We start from the raw sequence: 11842 nt of genomic DNA, 5'->3' as shown, positions 1-11842 counted from the left end.
TTACCCGGTACACACCTCTATAGCTCCTTCTGACAGTGTAACAGTCATGGCTGCGAGCTGGAGGAGAAATATCGGGGTTTAATATAAATTCTCAGCCGCTCCGCTCCCGCTCCGTGTTGTTGTTCTGAGTCGTGGCGCCAACTTTCAGTGTAAGCGCGCGCTCCGGCTTCTTGCATCACTTCCGCTGAAGGGTCGAAGGAGGAGGTCTTTTCCCCCCCAGTGACTACAGAGACTAGCATGTATACAGAGTTTTTAACACATATAACTATATAGTTTCTCTCTTATTTAGGGTATTTTAGGGTTAGCTAAAATGCTTAGGACTTTTATTCTAAAATAAATAAATATATTTACATCATAAAAATAATAGCTAATAAAAATTAAACCATTCGTCCTTTTTTATTATTATTTTTTACTCACTTTAAAGGAAGCCTTTTACGACAGCGTTTTAAAGCCACTCTTAAAATAATAAAAAAAACGGACTTCAAAAATATTAATAATATTACAAGAATAAACTTGCAACATTTCGCAAATAAAGTCGCAATATTTCGCAAATAAAGTAGTAAAATTCATACTTCTAGAATAAACTTATTTTTCAAAAAATAAGTTTGTAATATTTTGCACTTAAAGTAGTAATATTAAGAGAATAAAGGCGTACTATTTTGAAAATGAACACATAATATTTCAAGAATAAACTTATATTTAAAAAATAAACTCAATATTTTGCAAATAAAGTAGTAATATACGAATAAGCTTATATTTTGAAAATAAACTCATACTTCTACAATAAACTTATTATTTAAAAAAATAAACTCGTAATATTTAGAATAAACTTGTAACATTTTGCAGATAAAGTTGTAATATTTCAAATAAATTCAGAATATTTCTAGAATAAACTTGTAATATTTCGTGATTAAACTCATAATATTTCGAGATTTTAAAAAAATATTTTGAGAATAAACTATTGAGGATAAAGTAATTTATTTTAACACGAGGAGATTACTATATCGATTTGCAAACTCTTCGATCATAATAATGCAACTTTCCTGATTGCAATACAACTTTAATCTTAAAATATTATGACTTTATTCTCGAAATCAACTCTTTATTTTTTTACGCCATCATATGCTTCATACGCTTTAGTTAAACAGACAGAACAATTATTTCAATTAAGAAAACTTTTTTGAAGATTGAGGAAACAATTTATAAAAAAGTAAGGCAACATTTTTCAGCATCTATCATTTTTTTATTTGTAACAATAGAATTGTTTTACCATGATACTCTCTGGGCTCAGTAACAGCAAATTTAGTTGTTGTAGGTACACTATAAGAAAAGTTCCCACCTGTCGCGGAAGTTCAGGGAGTCTCCTACATTTTTAATTTACTCGTTCATTAACTCGTTTAACAACTAGCTGGCTAAGTGTTAAGGAGATACTGTACTCTGTGCACTTCATTGAAATTATGTTATATTTTATATTTTAAGTACAGATTTGAAGGACCTACACCCCCCCCCCTCCCCCCCTGAAATTAGTTTTTTCAGGGTGGGATGTCTGTATATGATTTGTAAAAACAATAGTTTGTTGGAAAAATAAAAAAAATATGAACCACAAACCACCACAATCAAAGAATAATATCTCAATTACCATGGCACAAACTGTTGTTTTATATTAATTGCACTGCATTACTTATTGCAGAAATGAAACAAAAAAATGTCTACTCAGGTGAACTTTATTTAGAAATCAAAAGCAACTGCTAATATTAGGACTGTAAAACAGATTTTTACTAAAAGTATAAGCCTGAAACATGTGATGTTTGATCTAAATGTCTAAATGAATACCACCTTTATATCACACTGTACAATAAAGTGTACACTAGGCGTGTAAACTGGTATAAAACCTAAAGCTAATTGGCTAGAATCAGATTGCCAGTCCAAATACAGTTTTTGGCATATCTAGATTGTATGCAGACAGATTTTTGATCACGTGGACAGCAAGAAAATGCATGATACCTGATCAGAGTTTTGCAAATTCGATCCAAACTTCAATTGTAGGTGAGTTTCTTGTGTCTATAGTCTAAAAGTTTTAAGCAAGATACTAAAGTATAGCTTATTGGCCCTGCAACTTTGTAAAAATACAGCAAGAAACGCTTAATTCTTTAAAACCCTTTTCTTTAATCATGAAACATTAGGCTTTTAAAACAATGCAGTTGACTGCTGGTGATATGAGCTTTATCATAAGATGAAAGGTAATTTGCCTTGATGGTGAGAAGTATCATTCCAAAATTTCCAATATGTTTCTGCATATTTGACTCCTGTCCATTGAACATGCTTTATAGCATATAATTCCCATTGTTGAAAGTCTTGATTTGCCTTTTTGTTGCGGCCCCATGCAGCTCAAAATTAGTTGTAGCCTCACTCTGCTGAAGGACCTTCACTTGGGTGGATGGACAGAAGATGGTGCAGCATCCTTGTCAAGCAAGCCGGCCTTTTCTACATCACTTGGGTTTGATATCACAGCAGCTTCGCTGGGGTTTGGGTTGGAAATCACCCCCAGAAAAAGTGGCGTTTGAGAAGAATCATCCATGAGGGCGAAGAAAAACGGCTGGTTAACTGTAAAGGAGGGGTTGGAGCGGGAGATGACTACACTGGTCGCAGCAGCAGCTTCTGCACCCTCTTCATTTATCTCCATGCTGGACTTGTGCTGCACGCTGGATACCACAAGGGGGCCATCTGCTATACCAGCCAGGTTGGGACTTGTGAACAGTTCCCCTAGACCTGTGTAAAAACAGAGCAATTATCACATGTAAAGCTGATCAGCCAGGGCAGGTAAGATTTGCACTGGAGCTACAAATATTTAAAGAATTGTTTGAGTGAGACAGGCTTCCACTACCTTGGATAAGATCAACTTTACTGTCTTTTGGGGGAATATACTTAAATATATTTAATATACTTAAAAAACACATGGCAACATTTTGCTGCAATACTTCCAAATTCACAGCTCTGGAAAAAAAATATCTGATGTTGCTATTTATCGGTATATTTTTGAGTAAAATGAACATTGTTGTTTTATTCTATAAACTACAGACAAAAGTTTTTCCAAATTACAAATAAAAATATTGTCATTTAGAGCATTTATTTGCAGAAAAAATAAATTTTTCAGACCTCAAATAATGCAAATAAAACTTCATAAAGTTCATATTAAGACATCAATATTTGGTGTAATAACCCTGTATTTAAACAAAAATTTGTATAAATAAAAAAAGGGTTGAATTAAACAAAAATGGTATTAAAATCTAAATCTGTTTCTTTGATAAATCCAGAATGATTTCTTACCCATGCTTGTAAGTGCCTCATCAAGTTCCTGAGTGAAATCTAGTTTGAATTTGGGGAGTTTGACTTGCATGTTTCTCTCTCGGGGAAAGCGGCTATATAGGTCTGAGATGTTGAGTTTGGCCGCAATGGTCGTCACATTGACATTTCCACTCACAGGCATTACAATTATCAGGCTCATATTCCCTTTGAATGGAAAACGAGCGACCTGCAAAAGACAAGACACAGTTCTGTTTACACCAATAATGTCATTTGTAGCATGACAGTAAACAGAACTATATATGTAGATGTTGTGTTTTCTATGTATGTGTATATATACACATATGCAGAGAGAAGAGAGAGAGAGATAGAGAGAGAAACATGATTATAAAAGGTACCTGGGCATCAAGTTCATTATGATTAAAAATACTGAGGGGGTATTTTGGCCCAAGCATCATGTCCACATTGACTGCCAGGTTTTCATCAATGTAGAACGGTTCACTTGTGGTAAATCGAGGGTCAAAGCGCTTCTCCCACTCGCCTGAAGGAAAAGAAAAAACACTGAATACAAACTTATTAAATTAGGTGAGCTGGACCTTTCTTAACAAATACAAACACGTAAGAATGTTTTTTTGTTAGACAGCTACCTCATTTTTTAATGATTACCATTCACAAGGTAACACTATAAAAATTCCAAAATGATTTATTCTCTCTATAGGTTACTAATCTTCAAATATCAAAACTAGCAAGAAACAAAGATAATTGGAGATAAAACTTTCTAGAAAAACTTTTACATTTTGATCCCAAGGGGCACACAGATCAAGTCTTTGTGGTAGATTGGCCAGATGGGAGTTACTCCCAATGTAAATGTATTAGAGTATGGTTATAATGCAAGGATACCAAATCCTGGTTCTGGTTATATATAGTTCCCTTCAAAGTTAAGATCCAACTCAAATTTAACACACTGGTATTAAGGGCCCTTCAGTAGGGCCCAGAACCTTAATGATTTGGCGCCTACATGACTTGACATCCCTGTTTTATTTATTAGTTATTTAATTTCAAAATGGGGAAAAAGTGAAGGGGTCTAAGTACTTTGTAAACACAATACATGAACTGTTGTAACACAACATTAATAATATTAGCCTTATGTAATGAGTTTCCAAAGCTACACTACATGTTCATATGTTCGTGAACACCCTTTCTAATGAATGCATTCAGCTGACAATAGAATAGGATTCTGCCAATAAAATAGGATTCTCTGGAGCAGATTAACATGAACCAAAATAGCCAGGTGTAGGCTCCATAAATATAAAGCCCTTCAGCACTGAGCTGTGGAGCAGTGGAACTGCATTCCCTAAAATTATGGTGCTCCATTCTGTAAATTTGGCAAAAGTTGGGGATCAGTTGCCTATGTGGTTGGGATGAGGTGGGTTGAATGCAATCAAATCCAGAAATACTCCAAAATCTAGTAGCCTTTTCTAAACAGTAGTAATTTATAGTTTTACCAACAAAAGCAGGACACTCTTGATTCCGGAAGAAGCAACAAATCAGCAGGTGCCCCAGTACATTTGCCCATACGGGGTATCTCTGTTTACACTTTTCACTGCTGTGGTGTGTCCTCTTATAAAAGACTGTGCGTATGTCATTTACCTTTATAGTGCACAGCGTTGATAAGCATCATGACAAGGTTAGAGGGAAGACTGGAGAGGAAGTCTGTGACTTGGCCATTTGTTGACTTCTCTACCCACTCATTGATCTCCTCCAGCTCTGTCAAGGCTGCCGGCTCTGAATTATATATTTTCAGAGACTCTTGCATGAATTCCTGTTTCGGCTGAAATCCTTGAAAAGGAAACATTCAGGGATTAATCTAGTGTTAAGGTCAAACTGGTGCAAAGCTATTTTACACATGCACTCCAACTGATGGCCTACATTCCTTCAGATGGCCTACATTCGTTATCACTCACCAGAACCAAGATAGATGCGGCTGGCAAACCGCAGAGCATTTTCGCGGACGTGGTGGAGGAGGCTTTTCAGTGCTTTGTGGTAGCACGGCACTGTATCAGCATTCAGCCGCTGAAAGAGGAGCTCCTCTGTCTCATTCTTTGCCCCTGATATTTCGACACAACAATCTTAATCAGCATCAGAATTATATCCTTAATCCTTTAATTTTCCCCAAAATCGTCAGTGCGCCTAATAATTCTAATAATGCACCTTATGTATCAATTTTACCAGTCAGGTTGTAAGGAGCAGTAAAGTCATAGTTTCAGTTTAGTTCTACAGCACCAAGATTGAAACAATACTAGCATTAGCCTTGGCTTCCCGGTAAACTCGTTCAGTGTATTCAGTGTAGAGCTGTCGGGTGGCATAAGCTAGCACTAGCAGCTAATGCTGCTGAACCCAGCCTTAGTGAAAATCTGGAAATCCAAGAAGGAGAGAAATCTGTGTAGATTAACACCCAGTGCTCGTTTGAATTATGAGTTACAGTTTTGTTTACTTAACTTAGCTTAGATTAGTTTAGCGAGACCTGCTAAATTAGAAAGAAAACATGTTGACACCCCTGTTCCTTACTAGTGTTGTATAATAATCCAGAGTACGTCTTATAATCCAGTGCGCTTTATAGTGTGAAAAATACATTACAAGTGGACTTTTAAGAGTGAAATAATAATACAAAACAGAAAATATTTTGCGAAGTGTAGTGTGCTATGAACTTACCCAGAGCAAGCTGAGAGAGAGCTAAAGACACGCTGAAGGGTGAGATAATGACATTCGGTTGTTCTGAGTTTGCCTTCAGGTTCTCCAACAGCTGCAGTCCAAACTTCATTACCCCACTGCCTATGGCCTGCCTGATCTCTGGGGTGCTCCGATGCTTTCCACAGAGGCCATCCAGGTCTTCCTCTGAGGAGTTCTCGCCATTCTCAGGGGTTTGGGTAGAGGTTATTGATTCTGCTGTGTGAGAAACATCCTGGAAAAAATACAGAAAATCAAGACTCATGAATCAGGTTATGTGCCACTGAGGATTATATGAGCCAAAGAAGTGAGTTCTTACTGATCTGGGTTTGCTGGGTATCAAGGGTGTGAGAGGAATCTCAGGGATCTTTCCATTCTCTGCAGGTGCTGTATCTTCCTGCTGAAAGAAAAGTGCAAAAGCGGGTATTTAGATCAAACCCAGCGAAAGGATTAGATAAGAAACACAGTATTTATTTATTTGAAGGCTCTACAGCCTGTCCAACACACTATGATGATTGCCCTGCACACCAAACACTAGCGGTTTGACTCATCTGGTCATTACCAGGTTTAGAAGGAGTGCTTGAGCAGGAAGATCACCAGACTGTGCTGGACACTGACCCCTAGGGACCGAAACTGAAGAGCCCCAGTGTGGTTGCTTTACCATCCAGCCTTGTTTGCAGTAACAGAGGAAGAGGAGTGCAAATAATCGGAAATCCATGTCCTGCGGCCAATCTGAAATACAAAAAAAAATTCCAAGTATTAAAATACCATACTTTTCACGCTAAAATGCGCACTTAAAATTCTTTAGTTTTACTAACAATCATCAGTGTACCTTATAATCCAGTGCACCTTATGTATGAATTTTACCAGTCAGGTTGTAAGGAGCAGTAAAGCCTCTCCACGGAAGTACAGCGTTATACAGGAGTTTCAGTTTAGTTCTCCAGCACTAAGATTTGAGCAGTATTAGCATTAGCTGTTAGCCGTGCTAAGCGCTAGCTCTTTCTTCATTCAGAGGTGAGTATTATCGGCCTGTAGCCTGCTGCTAACCCTGGCTAGCCCTGCTAGAGCAGCATTAGCATTAGCCCCTACCCGTGCTAAGCACAATCTCCTCTGCCGTTTAGAGGTTAGTATATCGGCCTGTAGCCTGCGTGTTTACCGTGTTAAAACAAGCTGAAAGGGACAGACCCTAGCTAATATCACCCTGGCTTACTGAAACACTCAGGGTTCCTCAGTGTAGAACTGTCAGGTGGCATTAGCCGCTAACCGTGGCTAGCACTAGCGGTTAGCTGCTAATGATAATATTGCTGCATCCAACCTTAGTGGAAATCTGCAAAACAAAGCTTGCTGTAAACAAACGGGAGCACTTTACTTGCCCAAATAAACAGTTTTCAGAAGAGAAATCTGTGTAGATTAAAATCCAGCGCTCGTTTGACTTTTTTGGTTTGATTTTTTTTTCTTTTAAGAATTACAGTTTTGTTTACTTAGCATAGCTTAGCTTTACAGTTCTCAGAGACCTGCTGAATTAGAAGAAAAACATGGCGATACCCCTGTTCCTTGCTAGTGTCGCATAAAATGTGTTTTATAATCCAATGCACTTTATGTATAAAAATAGACCAGAAAATAGACATGTATTGATAGCGAACCTTATATTCTGAAAAATACAGTAATTGATACCAGAATCACAGCCAGCATTTACTGATTTAATCAAATGCTACTTTTATATCATCCATTATTGTTTAGGTCACTAATCATAAAATCTTTATTTCTGAATATCAGATTTTCTGAAGACACAAGTCTGTAATTTATCTGGTAGAAAGCAGTGTGCAGGTGTGCATTTTAGGTCTTCAACTCTGAAGGCTAAGGGTATACAGTACCTCAAGGATCAATCTTGGGGCCTTCGCTTTTTACTGTTTATATACTTTTATAATTCATTTTCTGTATTATAATGCTGACAACAGTGCCATCTATTGTTCAGCACCTAATTAAACTTTTTGTAGGTTAGAAGGTGTTTTTTATAATAATATACAACACAGATTTTTTAAAGTATTAAACTGCTTTTAAATGTTGATTGAAAAAATAATAATTTCATGTAATTTATTAATTCGGGGAAAATGCCCCTAAAGCTTCAGTCAGGCACTGCTTTAAATGTAGTGTATCTAGTGCATCAACATACAAATATCTTTGTTTAGCATTTGGTTCATAATATATAGTATACATAGTTTACATATAGTAGAATAACTAAAGAAATGTTGTATATTTCAGAAATAATCCTTATGTTGTCTTTGAAACCAGAATGAGACTTGTTTCTGCAACATTTGTTCTAGTAATTGATTATGGAGATGTTATGTTATGTTATATGCTTGCACCTTTTTAATGTTAACAGTCATTAGACACTGTTTATCATGGAGCTATAAGACTTAAGTACTAATTTGTCATTTGTGTTCTTCATAAAAGAACAGCCTTTTCTTTTGCTGATTCCTTGTATATTTTAAGCTCTAAATCCATTCTACCTTCGTATTTTTGTAAATGTATATATCAAAAGAAACCAGATGTTTTGCTCTCAAAATATACATCTTAATAAGATTGCTTTGTACAAACATAATAAGGAATAAAGAATATCAGCCTGGATTTAGCTACAGAAAATGTTTTATTTAACAGATAAAAGAAGCAAAAGGAAAACTAATTTTGTATAAAGTATTAGATTGATATTTCTTTAGTACGACACGACTAGAATGGCAAGAATGGCAATGCTGAAGGATAACGTGAAAACAATAAACTGGTACATATTTTAAAGCATTATGGGGATGCAGAAGGATTTCTTTTTTCTGGAAAATGGTGCTACAGTTCTCGGTAAACGAGCTGGATTACAATAAGTCACACTAAAGTGTCTTCTTGGAAATTAAACTTCCTAAATATTAATAAGTCAGAAGTTTGTCTTATAACAGAACAGGAACTGTGACAAAACACAACAGATTTTTAAGGGTTGGAAGAAGAGACAATGTTGAGTCCTCAATTAAATATCATTATTCTCAATATTAAATAAATGTCACCTGTGAAAAAATGTTAGCAAAATTACCCCCTACTCTTCGCCTTTATTTTAAAGTTTGACTTTTTAAAGTTCGTCTTGTTGTTCTAACTACTAACTGTTTGAAAACCAAAAAAACATATTAAAAAAAAATATTCATGCACGTGACACAAAAACACACCTTTAAACTAGTTTATTCAACTCCAAAATACATTGATTGGAATAAATCAGAAAGTAAATCTCTAGTTTATATCAAAGGTAGTGAAATGTGAAAGAATAAAACATATATTATTAATCCAAATTCAAATCAAACAGCACTTGAAATCAACTTCTACTGTGCCCCACTTTTTCCTTTTTACAGTGTACCATAACTAAATACAGCACTGAACAGAACACAAAGGGGCCTGACACCCATTTCCTTAGACATGTAATCATATCAGTAGATGTCAGATGTCTCCTTGCTTAGTAATCTTCCACAGATTGAAGCAGCTCTTTTAAAGATAATGTGAAATGATGAAAGCACTACCTCACAGCAGAACTCAAAGCCATGCGAGATGAAAAGAAAAGCGGAGGAAGAATCTTTTACCTTCAAGCAGTTATTTTGACAAATTCAGGTGACGTTAGGTCAAAAGATTTGAGGGTAATTGTTGCTGTAGTCTCTCTCTTTTGTCTTGTGAATTCCTTGATGCGGGTTGCGGTATCTGAAGGATAACAGTTCCCAAAATCAATATCCCTGACTTATTTTTTAGTGCAATACATATTTTAGAAAAATGTGTTTTTCAAAGCCTAGTAAGACTGGTTGCAGAGAAAGTTCTTGCTTCACTTTAAAGGAAGTGAAGTAACTCTAAAAGATCAATAAAGAATCAAAAAAGCTGAAAAATAACAAGTCCAAAAACAGAGGTGTGAAGGAAAATGTAGGTCAGAACAAAAATAGAAAAATACAGCTCTGACCACTTCATTTTTTATTAGTTTCTCTGATTTAACTATTATTGGTATTATTGTTGTTTTATTCTATAAACTACGGACAACATTTCTCTCAAATTCCAAATAAAAATATTAATTTAGAATATATTTAGAATAAAAAAAATCATTTAGAGCATTTATTAGCAGAAAATGAGAAATGGCTGAAATAACAAAAAAGATATAGAGCTTTCAGACCTCAAATAATGCAAAGAAAAAAAGTTTATATTCATAAAGTTTTAAGAGATCACAAATCAATATTTGGTGGAATAACCCTGTCTTTAAACCACAGTTTTCATGCATCTTGCCATGTTCTCCTCCACCAATCTTTTGGATAACTTCATGGCACTCCTGGTGCAGAACTCCAAGCAGTTCAGTTTGGTTGATGGCTTGTGATCATCTATCTTCCTCTTGATTACATTCCAGAGGTTTTCAATTTGGTAAAATCAAAGAAACTCATCAGTTTTAGTGGTCTCTATGTATGTGCATATCTATATATGTATGTATATATGTATGTATGCTTATCAATGAAAAAAAATACTATATATACAGACATATTAGTTCCAGTGCAGCTTATTTAGCTCTAGCCCACTCTACAAAAAGCCTCATGAACTATTAACTAGGCACATTCAAGCAACCCTTTTTTTTTGGACCTTTGACCACCTCTGATAAAAAAAAACAGCAGTATTAACTCTGTTCCTGCTAAACCTATTTATTTATTAATCTCCATAATCCTGCTGCTGCTTATAAACAACAACATAGACAGGCTTAACAATGTTATTTATTAAAAACAACAACAACAACAAAAAAACAATCTATTCAAGCTGGTGAAAGCTGAGCTTTTTTAGAGTTTGTAATGATATAAATAAATGTAATCATGTAAAACATTAAAAAGAACACAAATTCAATAATAAAAAAAAACTTACCTTAAATCTTTTTAGTGGTGACCTTGCTATCCGGTCCTAAATTGAGAGAGAGAGAGCAAGACACAGCAAATGGGCAACAGGAAAACAGCAGCAGCTGAACAGCAGCAGCTGAAGCGACGGTTACAGTTCAACTTTCATTGATCCGTGCTTCATATAACTCACCACCTGCTAATACATGTAAATATTGGGACAGCTCCTGAGGCCGCAAACACGAAGCCATGCAGAGAGATGCGTAGTGATATGCAAATGTGTGATCGTGACAAATAGGATGAGCCATGAGCTGATTTAATGTGAGGCAAACTGGAAGAGTGTGGTTACTGGAAGAGTGCGCTGTGCAGCATCCGATTACTGGACGACAGTCCAGGCCGTTTACGAGAAGCTCTGCAGTTGAGGGAGAGATGAAACCACAGAGCTGGTGTGTCTATTTGCAGATTGTGAATGCTAAATGCTGCTGGAGATTGGGCAGTATGATGCTTTACTTACTGAGTTCTGCCAATGCAGAGATTTTAGAGTCATTTCAGAGCTTTAAACACACTGAGAACAGCTGAGAAGCATTAAACTGACCTAACACAGGAGCAGGACTTTGCCCTATTGGACTAGATTTTTTTTAGAGGCTGGCTACAGTTCTACCTCCAAAGAAACCAGCAGATCAACTGATTAGCTCCCTCTTATTCACATGGGTACGCTAATGCTTTATACATACACTGTGTAGCCTTATTAATTCCTTATTTTTTTATCCTGATACACAAAAACTTATGGAGAGCCTAAGGTGACATCATGTTAAAAAATTAAAAAATAAAGAAATGCATGGCTACGCTTTATTAAGGTGTGTGAATGAGATAATTATTATTCTTGGATTAAAGGAGCTTTGATGTAATATTCAGTTTCTTCATGGGCATCC

At 35.9% G+C, this 11842-nt stretch overlaps 2 protein-coding genes across 3 annotated transcripts in view; both read right to left on the bottom strand.

The window, feature by feature from the left end:
* Positions 1 to 167, bottom strand: part of rpa1 (replication protein A1) — a 41082-nt gene extending 40915 nt beyond the window's left edge. The window contains exon 1 of the mRNA XM_022670536.2: positions 16 to 167. Coding sequence (XP_022526257.2) covers positions 16 to 48 — 33 coding nt within the window. The 5' untranslated portion in view covers positions 49 to 167. The remainder of the gene's footprint in view (positions 1 to 15) is intronic.
* Positions 168 to 2146: 1979 nt separating this feature from the next.
* On the bottom strand, positions 2147 to 11066 carry serpinf2b (serpin peptidase inhibitor, clade F (alpha-2 antiplasmin, pigment epithelium derived factor), member 2b). Of its 2 annotated transcripts, XM_015604939.3 has the most exons (10): positions 10942 to 11066; positions 9642 to 9756; positions 6692 to 6762; positions 6350 to 6430; positions 6016 to 6265; positions 5268 to 5411; positions 4954 to 5142; positions 3702 to 3844; positions 3328 to 3532; positions 2147 to 2769 (listed from the first exon to the last, which is right to left on the bottom strand). In XM_015604939.3, exons 3-10 carry the CDS (start codon positions 6746 to 6748, stop codon positions 2426 to 2428), a joined length of 1413 nt encoding a protein of 470 aa, XP_015460425.3. In that variant the 5' UTR covers positions 6749 to 6762; positions 9642 to 9756; positions 10942 to 11066; the 3' UTR covers positions 2147 to 2425. The 2 variants fall into 2 exon arrangements, with proteins under 2 accessions (XP_015460425.3, XP_022526249.2); XM_022670528.2 differs by lacking the exon at positions 9642 to 9756.
* Between the last annotated feature and the right edge of the window lie 776 nt (positions 11067 to 11842).

Source organism: Astyanax mexicanus, chromosome 18 (genome assembly GCF_023375975.1).
Source record: "Astyanax mexicanus isolate ESR-SI-001 chromosome 18, AstMex3_surface, whole genome shotgun sequence".
NCBI classification, from domain to species: domain Eukaryota; kingdom Metazoa; phylum Chordata; class Actinopteri; order Characiformes; family Acestrorhamphidae; genus Astyanax; species Astyanax mexicanus.
Note: the sequence above shows the minus strand (reverse complement) of the source record. Positions and strands in the feature narration are given on the sequence as shown.

Excerpts from the sequence above, each read along its gene's own strand:
- serpinf2b (XM_015604939.3), bottom strand. The coding sequence starts at position 6,748 with ATGGATTTCCGATTATTTGCACTCCTCTTCCTCTGTTACTGCAAACAA. Across the intron at positions 6,431-6,691 it reads ACTGCAAACAAGGCTGGATG|CAGGAAGATACAGCACCTGC; the intron begins GTAAAGCAACCA and ends CTTTTCTTTCAG. Across the intron at positions 3,533-3,701 it reads ATAATGAACTTGATGCCCAG|GTCGCTCGTTTTCCATTCAA; the intron begins GTACCTTTTATA and ends TGTCTTTTGCAG.